This window comes from Oratosquilla oratoria, chromosome 28 (genome assembly GCF_046742065.1).
Source record: "Oratosquilla oratoria isolate Oo_2021 chromosome 28, ASM4674206v1, whole genome shotgun sequence".
Classification (NCBI taxonomy): domain Eukaryota; kingdom Metazoa; phylum Arthropoda; class Malacostraca; order Stomatopoda; family Squillidae; genus Oratosquilla; species Oratosquilla oratoria.
This window is the reverse complement of record NC_134804.1, coordinates 16,881,292-16,893,791: the sequence shown is the minus strand read 5'-3', so window position 1 is coordinate 16,893,791 and position 12,500 is coordinate 16,881,292. Positions and strand designations below refer to the sequence as shown.

Sequence of the window (12,500 nt, the reverse complement as noted above, 5' to 3'; positions counted from 1 at the left end):
AGGTCACACAAGGTACTCCCTTAACAGTTCGTGAAAAGATTTCCATCTATGGACATTTGATCACACAAGATGCTACCACCGCACAGGCTGTAGAATATTCTACAATTTTCTTAGTGATAAAGTCATCAAGTTTGTACAAGCCTAAGCTTAAATTAATGTTGTGATAAAAAATGTGCTTAATGTGACTGGATTCAATAATATTTCTTTCTAATGAAGACTTACAAGAAATTATTTTCTTTGAGTTATTCCAGTCAATAGGATGGTTATGGTCCCTTACATGTACAAAAATGCCACTGGATATTTGGCCACTTCTTACACTGTACTTGTGTTGATTGATCCTTGTTTCTAGGTCTTTGCCAGTTTGGCCAATATAAAAGTTATTACACTGAAGGCAAGTGATTGAGTAGACACAACCATCATTTTAATCAGGTGAGTTTTTAATTAGCTTTTTTTATGGTATTGTTACTTTTTAGATACCATAAAAACATACTAATTGAGTAGACACAACCCTCATTTCCACCAGGTGAATTTTTATTTAGCATGTTTTTTTAGTATTTAAAAACAACAGATGGACAGATTTTAACGGAAGAGGAGGCAATATGAGGAAGATGAATGGAGTATTTTAGAGAATTGTTCAATGTAGAGGAAGATAAGGAGGAGCTGGTAGAAGCAGTGGGAGGCGCCAAGAAAATGCCGGTGATGAATGAGGAAAAAAGAGCAGAAAATTTTGAGAATAGGTAAGTCACCTGGGTTAGATGGGTGTTATGTGGAGTTTCTGAAGAAGGGAGATAAAGTAACAGTGGACTGGCTGGTGAGGTTGTTTAATGTGTCTAAGGAAGGGTAGAGTGCCAGAGGGCTGGAGGAGTGCCTGTATAGTTCCATTTTTCAAAGTAAAAGGGGACAAATTTGAGTGTAGTAGTTTCGGAAGGATCAGTTTGTTAAATGTAGTTGGGAAGGCTTATGGGAGGACTTGATTGAGAGGATTAGGAAAGGATCAGATGGAGTAATTGGTGAGGAACAGTGTAGGTTTAGGAAAGGTAAATGTTGCGCGGATCAGATTTTTGTAGTAAGGCAGATATGTGAGGAAGCTTTAGGAAAAGGAAAGGATGTTTTTTGAGCCTTTGTGGATTTGAAAAACGCTTGTGACGAGGTATACAGGAAGGTATTGTGGACATTTTTTGCAGTTATGTTGGATTGATAGAAAGCTGTTAAGGACAGTCAAGAGTTTTTACAAGAGCAGTAGAGTCTGTGTTAGAATGGGAAATGGAGAGAGCGAGTGGTCTGAAGTAAAGGTGGGACTGCGTCAAGGCTGTGTCATATCGCCATGGCTGTTCAATGTGTACATGGACGGGGTGGTGTGGGAGGTAAAGGCGAGGGCAATGGGCAGGGGACTGGAGATTGTTAAAGAAAATGGAGAAAAGTGGGAGGTGAGCCAGTTGTTGTTTGCTGACGACACTGCGCTTGTAGCAGGGTCAGAGGAGGGATTAAGAGAGTGACGGAGTTTAGGAAGGTATGCGATAGGATAAAGTTGAAGGTAAATATGGATAAAAACAAAGTGATGAGATGTACAAGGGTAGAGGATGGCAGTGAGTTGTAAGTCTAAAAGAAGAGAGGTTGGAGGAAAGGGAAAGGGAGGAATGGAGATGGGGGTAAAATGTAAGATTGAGAGAAGCAAGCAAATGCCTTTGGGGGATTAAGAAATAAAAACTGTTATGAGAAATATACAACTCGGAATGGATACAAAGAGGTGATTGAATGAAGGGGTGATTATGCCGACGGTACTGTGTGGGGCGATTTGGAATTTAACAGAAGCAGAGAGGAAAAGTTTAAATGTATTTGAGATGAAATGTCTGAGAAATATGGTAGGGGTTACTAGGTTGGGTAAAGTGAGAAACGAGGTGAAGAGGAGAGCGAGAGTAGATGGCAGACAGGGCTGATGAAAAGTCATTGGGATGGTTTGAACACATGGAAAGAATGAGTGATGAAAGATTAGTAAAAGAGGTGTGGAAGGCAGAGGTGGGGGGAGTGAACATGAGGGGGCGAGCAAGGATGAGGTGGATGGATGGGGTAAAAGGGGCATTGAAAAAGAATGAAAGCTCTGTTGAGAAAGAAAGGGAGCAGGCAGGGGATAGGGATGATTGGAGAATGTGTATGGATGATACTGTTATGCAAAGACTTGCTGCATTACATTCAACCCAGGATAGTTAGCGGATGCAGGGATGACCCGTAATTCATGAGGAACTGAGATGGGAGGGGTGGAGATGGTGGTGGAGGGGAATGAAATGGGTGGGAATAGGTACGTGCCTTTGACTTAGCTACCTCCTTTATAAGGGGAAAGAAACTCTGGGTATATATATATGTATATATGTATATATATATACACATATATACATATATATATATATATATATATATATATACATATATAGATATATATATCAAAAGTCCTCTTTCCCGGTGCATCAACATTTTCTTTTTCCAGATGCCCATATAAATGGTTGTGTAAACCAGCATCCCATTGATACACTTTGTTACTGAAATATGCCAATCGCATTCATGCAGTCAGCTTTGTAACATGATGTGTAAAACATTACCAATTAGAAAAAATTTCCCTTTCAATTCATGACTGGCTGCTAGCCATATTTGCTGTTTTGTCGGTCTTTCATATATCAGCAATTTGCAAATCTACCTCCAAAATATTTCAAAATAAATCTTAAAACCGCCCTTTTAAACCGTTCGTCACTTCTAGCAAACGATATCTACTATTGGAATGTAGAATTTTACAAAGTTTTCTGATAAACTTTTTCTGCCTTGCTGACTTTCTGTGAAATTTACCCAAGTGACAAAAAGTTTTGGCGGTAGTGACTTGGAGACTAGTTCTCTTGACTATGTAAACTCCTTTACTAAAACAACGCATTCTAGAGGCTTAATTCCAATTTCAAACGACGTTAGTCAATTTAAAAGATGTCATCTTAATGAGGACATAAAAAAAATATTATTGATAAAGCCTTTCCTTTTAATGAAGTTATTTATTTGAGTAGTAATAATTTCGAGAATTTACGAAAACATGCACATTTTCTTCTCAATACATTATTATATCTACCGATCAGGTAACATCAGTAGATCTATCAATCAAGTACTATCAAAAGGGTGTGTTGTTATTCCCAGGATGCCATAAACGGGCAATCTAGACTATTTCAGAATTCAAGTGCCCAACGCTTCCGACGACATTTTCAACAAAATTAGATTGACTTGCGTAGACTTTGGGTACCTTCCACTATACGTAACGTTCACATTTTTTATACACGAACATATAAAATATTTATTTCTGCGCGTGTGATAGACTCGACTCTCCTCTGCCGCAGGTGAATCCGTGCATGCCCCGCACCTTTGGCGACGGCGTGATCCACAAGAGCCACTTCGACTCCATGGTGGACGGCCTGGCCAACCTGCCTGAACACAAGCCCAAGGACCGCTCCGACGTCGAGAACCAGATCGGGAAGCTGATCGCGGAGGAACTCGTTGAGGACGGAGCCACTCTGCAGATGGGTGAGTCATGATATGTGGCACAGTAATGCATCAGGAAGATGTATCATGTGGCCCCAGGCTGTTCAACTGGTGGCCTTAAGTTATTTTCAGTTAAACCCTCTAACTGCTGGACGATTGTTGAATGGTATTAATGTGTGCATATGTATGTCTAAATTCGGTGGAAAACAGATAAAGGTACATACAACAGAATTTGGTATGTTTATTGGTGTTTGTTAAATCTATGTGAAAGTAGCCAGGTCAGATACAGGAGGACAAAATAAGAGGTATGACATTTTGCCAAATTCAGTTTCATAATTCACCTCCATTTATTCTAAATTAGTGGCATAGCTTTGTTGTGTGTAAACACGTTTAGTGTGTGTGTGTGTGTGTGTGTGTGTGTGTGTGTGTGTGTGTGTGTGTGTGTGTGTGTGTGTGTGTGTGTGTGTGTGTGTGTGTGTGTGTGTGTGTGTGTGTGTGTGTGTGTGTGTGTGTATGTGTGTGTGTGTGTGTGTGTGTGTGTGTGTGTGTGTGTGTGTGTGTGTGTGTGTGTGTGTGTGTGTGTGTGTGTGTGTGTGTGTGTGTGTGTGTGTGTGTGTGTGTGTGTGTGTGTGTGTGCGTGCGTGTCTTGGGTCATGTATTGACAAACGAAAAACTATTTTATTCGGCCTAAAGAGACCTCTATGGCATAAATGTATCATATGGCACCAATATCTTGACTCATTTGTCTCAATTAATGTCCTTGACGGCATACAGGCCGATCCCAACACAGATAAGAATGTTGTTCTGGCATGTCCACTCTGAATAAGAACCCAATGTTAACAGGTTTTCCAGATTGTAATGCAGGCTTGTTTTGCAAAAAGTCCTAAGATGTACACTATATTCCTTGATGGTATTTTATCGTAACCGTGTGCAACATCCACAGGCATAGGCAACATCCCAGACGCGGTCCTGGCGTCGCTGACTAACCACCGCGACCTGGGCATCCACTCGGAAATGTTTAGTGACGGCGTAGTGGACCTGGTAGAGGCGGGGTGCATCACCAATACATTCAAGATGTTCCACCCAGGGAAGATCACGGGCTCCTTCATTGTGGGCACCCGGAGGCTCTTCGACTTCGTGGACAATAACCCCTTTGTCGGTAAGGTGATGATGATCAGTTGTAAGAGACTTGCTTATTCCAGTTTCTGTTGACATTGTGTTGTCGGACTCGCTCGGCGATGACGTCACCGCCGAGTTCTGGCGCTTTGTTTATGCTAGATGGGAGATGAAATCAGTGCGGAGTCTTGACAACGCATTTCTGTGTTTTTTGCCTGTCGTATCATCGGGCATATTCCAGTCTGTTTGTTTGCTACAGTAAAAATAGGGTGGCTGTATAACTTTCATTCCGCTGTTTCTACAAGGATGTCTTTTTCTGATAGCATAGCATCATAAATGGATGCAAAAGCAGCTGTGCGTTTTTCTTTTGTTGCACGGCAGTGGTTGCATCAAACGATACAAGTCTTATTTCACTAATACGCAATATTTGTTTACTGATGCGACAGACAGCTTTGCAACAGTCCTACCAAAATAAATCCATATAACTGAGTTCCAATGCACGTTCAGATATATGCACCGAGACCAATATGCAACTGGTATGCATGCAATTATGTTATTACATTTATCACTTGAAATGCGCAGTTACTCAACATTGCAACTGAGCACTTTTGAGTTACAAGATTTCAAGAGGGTTTTTCTGTTGAAGGCCTGACGACCACCACCGCCCCCCTCACTAACCTCATTCAACTAACAAAGGCTTCTGACCGACTGTGTTAGATTTTTCGTCAGACGCGTCAAAAAAGCGACATAAGTATGTATGCGACGAACAGCTAGTAGAGTAAGGATGAGATAATAAACAGATATTAAGTATTTGTAAATATGTTATAACTATATGACTACGGCTGTGTTTCCTCGCGAGTGAATACCAACAAAATTAAAACCTTAGGGTAGAAGATTGGAATTCTGCGTTGTATTTTCTACTCTATTTTTGCTGCTGCCAGGCACTGGAAGGGCTGAACGTTGATTAATCACATGTCTGTTCACCCCTCGGCACTGAAAGAATTAAACATATGTTGCTGCATCATTCCATTGTGCTCTCTAAGATTCCAAATGACCCAGTAAGCGTTTAAATCACCCAGGTTTGCTAATTACAGTCTCTGAATTGAGTACTGTACGCATGTACAGTCACGAGTAAAACTTCTGACCCACCCAAAGCTTTCCATTATAATTCAAATTTTTGTCTGACAATTCTATTCAAGAAAATGACTTAGCTGTTAGCTAAATACTTTATAAAAAAAATATATGACATGGTCTACGAAAAAAAAATCCTAATGACGTTTTGAGAACTGCATCTTGGGTCAAAAATTTTTGCTCGTGACTACATGTCAGTAACCAAGTCATTCGCCAAACGAAACTCCAGCAACTCCATCGTACCTCTAACCACGGGTCTCCCGGAGCAACCTACCGTCTAACGTTTTACCTCACCGTCTATAGTCCCTCCCTCTATTTACCTGTACGCGCGCACGCGTCTGTGTGTGTGTGTGTGTGTGTGTGTGTGTGTGTGTGTGTGTGTGTGTGTGTGTGTGTGTGTGTGTGTGTGTGTGTGTGTGTGTGTGTGTGTGTGTGTGTGTGTGTGTGTGTGTGTGTGTGTGTGTGTGTGTGTGTGTGTGTGTGTGTGTGTGGGTGGGTGGGTGGGTGGGTGGGGGGGGGTGTGTGTGTGTGTGTGTATCATTCACTATGATCTTGGACCACGTGTTCCCCTTTACAAAAGAGGTAGCCAAAAACAAATGTATAAAATCCACTCCCATTCACCCCCCACTCCCTCCCTTTTATCTTGGCTCCCACTGGATGACGGGTCATCCCTGCATCTCGCCCACTGCCTTGGTTCAGAAGCAATGCAGCAAGACGCAGCACATCCCCAACAAGACTGCTTCATTTAATCGGCGACCCCCCCTCTCCGTCCCCTCATGCAGAAAAAGAGAAGACGGGAAGAAATCCCCTAGGGCTGCGTCAAAATATCATTCACACATACTCCCTCACCCAATCACTCCCCCACTCTCATCCATGCATCACAGCATTATCCATACACAACCATTAGCCACTCATCCCTATCTTCTGACTTCTCCCTTCCTTACTCAACAGACATTCCCTCTTTCCCAATGCCCTCTTTACCTCATCCATCCATCTCATTTTTGGTCGCCCCCCTCATGTTCACTCCCTCCACCTCTGCTTCCCACGCCTCTTTTACTAATATTTCTTGACTCATTCTTTCCATGTGTCCAAACCATCCCAATAATATTTCAACGACCCTATCTCCCAACTTCCTTTCCACCCCCGCTCTCCTCCTCACCTCCTCGTTTCTCACTCTATCCAACCTAGTAACCCCTACCATATTTCTCAGGCACCTCATCTCAAACACATTTAATATCTTCCCCTCTTCCTCTCTTCTTCTCTTATCTTGCATGTTTCTGCCCTATACAGTGCTGTCAGCACAATCACTCCTTCATACAATCTCCTCTTAGCATCCATTCCCAGATGTCTAATTTTCATTACATTTTTAATCCCCCAGGCATTTACTTGCTTCTCTCAATCTGCATTCTACCTCCACCTCCACTCCTCCCTTTCCCGCTATATTCGCACCCAGATATCTAAAGTTATCCACTTCCTCCCGTCTCTCTCCACTAATACTTACAATTTGCTGCCACATTCTCCCCTTCTCCCTCTCATCACCTTACTTTTACCCACACTTATCTCCAACTCACTTCTTTTGCACACCTTCCCAAACTCTAACACTAACTTCCTTAATCGCTCCTCTGATCTTGCCAACGGCGCAGTATCGTCAACAAACCACAACTCGCTTATCTCCCATTTTTCTCCATTTTCTTTAACCATCTCCAATCCCCGGCCCATTATCCTTGCGTTTACCTCACGCACCACCCCATCCATGTATAAATTGAACAGCCAAGGCGACATAACACATCCCTGGCAACGTCTCACTCTTACCTCAAACCACTCACTCTCTCCATTTCTAATTCTAACACAGGTTCTACTACTCTCGTAAAAACTTTTGACTACTCTCAACACCTTCCCTCCTATCCCATATATCTGCAAAACCTCACACAAAGCCTTCCTGTCTACCCTGTCATAAGCCTTTTCCAAATCCATAAAGGCCCTAATATACATCCTTACCTTTTCCTAAAGCTTTCTCACATATCTGTCTTACCACAAAAACATGATCCACGGAACCCCTACCTGCCATAAACCCACACTGTTCCTCACCTATTTCTCCCTCTGTTCCTCTCCTAATCCTCTCAATCAGAACCCTCCCATACGCCTTCCCAATTACACTCAACAAACTGCTCCTTCCGAAACTACTACATTCACACTTGTCCCCTTTTCCCTTGTAAAGTGGAACTATACAGGCACTCCTCCAGTCCTTCGGCTCCCTACCCCCTTGTAGACAAACATTAAACAACCTCACCAGCCAGTCCATCATCACTGTGCCTCCCTTTTTTAGACACTCCACATGGCACCCATTCAACCCAGGTGCCTTAACTGCTCTCATCATTTTAATAACTGCTTTCACCTTATCTTTCCTTATTTCTCCTTCATTTTCCTCACTCATCACGGTCATTTTTTTTAGCGCTTCACTACAATCACTTTTCTCTCCCTATCCTCCCTAAAATACTCTGCCCATCTTCCTCTTACTGTCGTCTCTTCCATTATCATTTCTCCATCTCCACGTTTTACTTTCTCCTCTCTAATTGATTCGCCTCCTCTTCCTCTCTTAATTTCTTTCCAAAACATCTTTTTATTACTTTCAAAAATTTGTCATGCTCTTAGCCCATTTCACATCTGCTCTCCTCTTTGCCTCCTTTATCTTATGTTTTACTTCTCTTTTCTTTTCTTTGTACCACTTATGATTCTCTCGTCCTATTTTGTAACCAATCTGTGAATACTCACTTATTTTCTACAACCTTCTTTGTTTCATCATCCCACCACTCACTAACCTTCCTTCTATTTCCTCCCGTCCTTCTTGTTCCACAAACCATCTTTGCACACCATGTGACTCCCTCCTTGAACCATCCCCATTTCTCCTCCATTCCTACTTCTACTCTATCCTTCACTCCCCTCCACTTCTTTCTCAGCTTCTTCTTGTACTCCTTCTCCTTTTCTTTCTCATTTAAGCAGTTTATTCTAAGCACCTCCCTCCCTTCTCTCCTTTTCCTCTTTCTCCTTCTACCCTCCACTCTCAATTTACCTTCCACCAAAAAATTATCTGATATTCCCCAACTCTCTCCCCTTAGAACATGTACATCCAAAACTCTTCCTACTCTTTTCCTGGTTACCACTATATAGTACATCAAATAGTACAAAAAATCCCTATCTACCACCATTCCATCCACCACAACTCTCATGTGTACTTATGCTTGACTTTCTTCCTGAACACTATATTTGCTCCCATCAACTCTCTTTCTACACACATCTCCATCATCATCTTTCCACTACGATTTTTTCTGGAACTCCACACTTCCCAGCCACTCAGTCTATTGGTTCATTTCCTACCCTAGCATTAAGATCTCCCAACACCACTACATTGACATTTCTCCCTAAACCCTCTATGCACTCATTTAAACCTATCCAAAAAGCCTCCCTTTCCTCTATGCTCTTCTCAGTACCAGGCTCATATCCATCCCCTTACAAAACCCCACATCTCCCTTCCCAGTTCCACCTTCATCCACATTAACCTTGAAGAAACTTCCTTCCACTCCACTACTCGTTTACCTATCTTTTCACTTAATAGTATAACCACCCGTTCTCTCCCTCGTCCTCTCTTCACTCATGACACCCTCCCAACTACACTCACAAAGTCAAACTCGCCCCTCCCTTTCAACTTGGTTTCACTCAATGCCAACACATCCATCTTTCTTCTCACAAATATACTGCCTATCTCTTTCTTTTTACTTTCATCTGTAGCACATCCACGCACATTAAAAGATCCAATCTTTAGGGCTCTGGTTGGAAAACTTACAAGGAATGTCTCCTTTGGGGCTACAGAGATTAGGATGCCTAGTCCTATCCCCGTCCCGTTTTTTGTCGTCTTTTACGACCCAAGTGGGAACACTCGGTGGCAGTACTCTTCTCCCCTAGCACAGGGTTTGGCGAAAAAAAAAAATGAATAATCAGAGAAGTGGTACAGGACAGTATTAAGAGTGGGGGTGTAGCATAACGGAGGGATAGTCGCAGTTTAATAAAGTATCACCATTTCTCTCACAAACAAAATTATTAGTGATTATGGTCCGTAGGAGCGCCCCTATAGACCCTAAAGTATCAGCTGCATGCTACTGAGCAGCTTTTAATAAATGAAAAATAACAGATTGATAATAAATAAATAGATAATAATGAGTAAATAGATTAAATAAAATAGATGGCAGGTATTACAACGTATTGCATAGGTGTTTATCTAAATGAATCTTAAAACTTCGAACTCTACCACATTGTACTGCCTTTGCAGAAAGTTTATTCCATTAATTTACCACACATTGAAATTTTTTCTTTCTTTCTTCCTTTCTATGTCTTTCTTTCTGTGAGCCTTCTGCGGGTTTTTGCCTGTCCTCTCGTTCTTCCCACTGGTGTTTTTATAGTTACGAAGTGTCCTTTTGATACATTCACAATATCTGATTAATTATCCCCTCCCTATATTTTCTTTTAGTGTTGTTATTCCAAATTTCTTCATTATTTCCTTATACCCTTGTAGCCCTGGGAATCCATTTTTGATGTCTCGTTGGACTTTTTGAGCTTGGCTGTACTTTTTTCAGGTGTTGGCTCCATATCAATGCTGCGCACTCGAAGCTGGGCCATATGCATTATATTATTAATGTCTTGATCATATTTGATTCGATGTGGCTGAAGGCTATCTCGATGTTTGATCATTGTGCACATGTTTTTCTGACTATATAAATGATGTCCATGTTTGGGTCTCTGTTTTCCCTAGATTTTTTCTTGCCTCCTCTACTTAGCTCTTCTTCCATAGGTTTGTATTTTGCTATTATCCTTTTCTTGTCCTCTGCAGTATGCACCATACTCCATTTGATATAATTAAATCAAATTTGCTCCTTTGGTTCCACTTATATTTTTTGCTGTTTGAGGGTTAAAATGAAATTCTGTTCTTAACTACTTGGTGAGTGAGAGTGAATAGTGACACAGAAAACTATTGTAATGACCGAAAGGTTTTTACAAGCCGATTTCACACATCCAAATGAAGGATTCCAATAGTCTCTACATATACTTCTATTGCATCCATTGAACAAAGAGAAACCAAAAATCTTGGTTTTGACTCTTCACATTTTATTTATCATTATATTTCTTACCTCAGTCAGGACCTCAGAGGCATAGCCAGTTCTTCTGGGGACATTACAACATCCTAAGGAATATCTCGCTAATATATGTACTTGCTCAAATTATATACTATATATGAGTGCATATACATAATACAAACGAGGACACATAGATCTGGACATGAATATGCATATTTTGCCTAGATCTGACTGCAAGGTTTCTGTTGACCTTTCATCTATATCTGCAGTTTAACAACATATGTAAAGATATCAATGATTGCTATCCCTCTCAGGTCATTCATGTATAAGAGCAACATCACTTGTGCTGTGGAACTCCACTTGTTACTGTTGTTTCTTTCCACTGACTGATCTCTAATTACTGTTTTTGTCCTCTCCAAAGGAATCGATCATTCATCCTAGCAACGTACCTCCTACTCTGTCTTTTGCATTGAGATTCCATTTTAAGTCTCTTACGAAATACCTTGTCAAAAGTTATTTTATGTCCAGGTATACACAGTCCACCAAGCTTTCTTTTTCTTGTAGGATTTCAGTAATTTTCATAGTAATTATATTATATTTGTCAGTAAGTTACAATGTGTTACAGTGATGAGGCATGTCGACGAGAGACCATGCGGTCCATAAAGAAACTGGAAAAATAACATTACATAATATTGTTTGGGGGATTTTAGAGCTATGAACTGTATAACATTCACTCGCTTCATTTAGAAGCTTATTCTATTCATTGACAATGAATAATGAAGGCTTCTACTGAGTCTAAACTTGAAGTTCCGTTTTTTTTTCTAGAAAGGATAGGTTCACATTTCCAATTAGCTTTCGTGCGGTTTAGCTTTCTCTGTTCTGTCAGATGCAGATACATGCCTGTGATTTCCCTTCTGATGCCTTCATATAGCCTCATAGCAAGTTTTGCCACGCTACTCCCAACCACTGTATCAGCAACGTGGAAAGGGCATTAATCTTACGACAATATTACTAAATAACTCTTTTAATGTACTTTATTTCACTATAATCCTTCTTTTATTTTTGTCACTGTTTTCATTTATTTATTTATTTGTTTTTTATTCTATTTTGTTTTATTTACCTATTTACTTATTTTATTTATATTTTTCATCTATTCTTACTATCATTATCATTAATACTGTTATCATTACGGATATTATGATAATTATTATTGTTATTATTATTATCACTATTATTATCATTATTATTATTATTATTATTATTATTATTATCATTATTATTATTATTATTATTATTATTATTATTATTATTATCATCATCATCATCATCATCATCATCATCATCATCATCATCATCATCATCATCATCATCATCATCATCATCATCATCATCATCATCATCATCATCATCATCATCATCATTATTATTATTATCATTATTATTATTATTATTATTATTATTATTATTATTATTATTATTATTATTATTATTATTATTATTATTATTATTATTATCATTATCATTATCATTATTATTATTATTATTATTATTATTATTATTATTATTATTATTATCATTATTATTATTATTATTATTATTATTATTATTATTATTATTATT

The 12,500-nt window shown here is 39.8% G+C and overlaps 1 protein-coding gene across 2 annotated transcripts in view; it reads left to right on the top strand.

Moving 5' to 3' along the window:
* Positions 1–12,500, top strand: part of LOC143040253 (succinyl-CoA:acetate/propanoyl-CoA:succinate CoA transferase) — a 56,572-nt gene that overhangs the window by 18,056 nt on the left and 26,016 nt on the right. For both annotated transcript variants that reach the window (XM_076211014.1, XM_076211015.1), the window contains exons 5-6: positions 3,366–3,549; positions 4,451–4,666. In XM_076211014.1, coding sequence (XP_076067129.1) covers positions 3,366–3,549; positions 4,451–4,666 — 400 coding nt within the window. The remainder of the gene's footprint in view (positions 1–3,365; positions 3,550–4,450; positions 4,667–12,500) is intronic.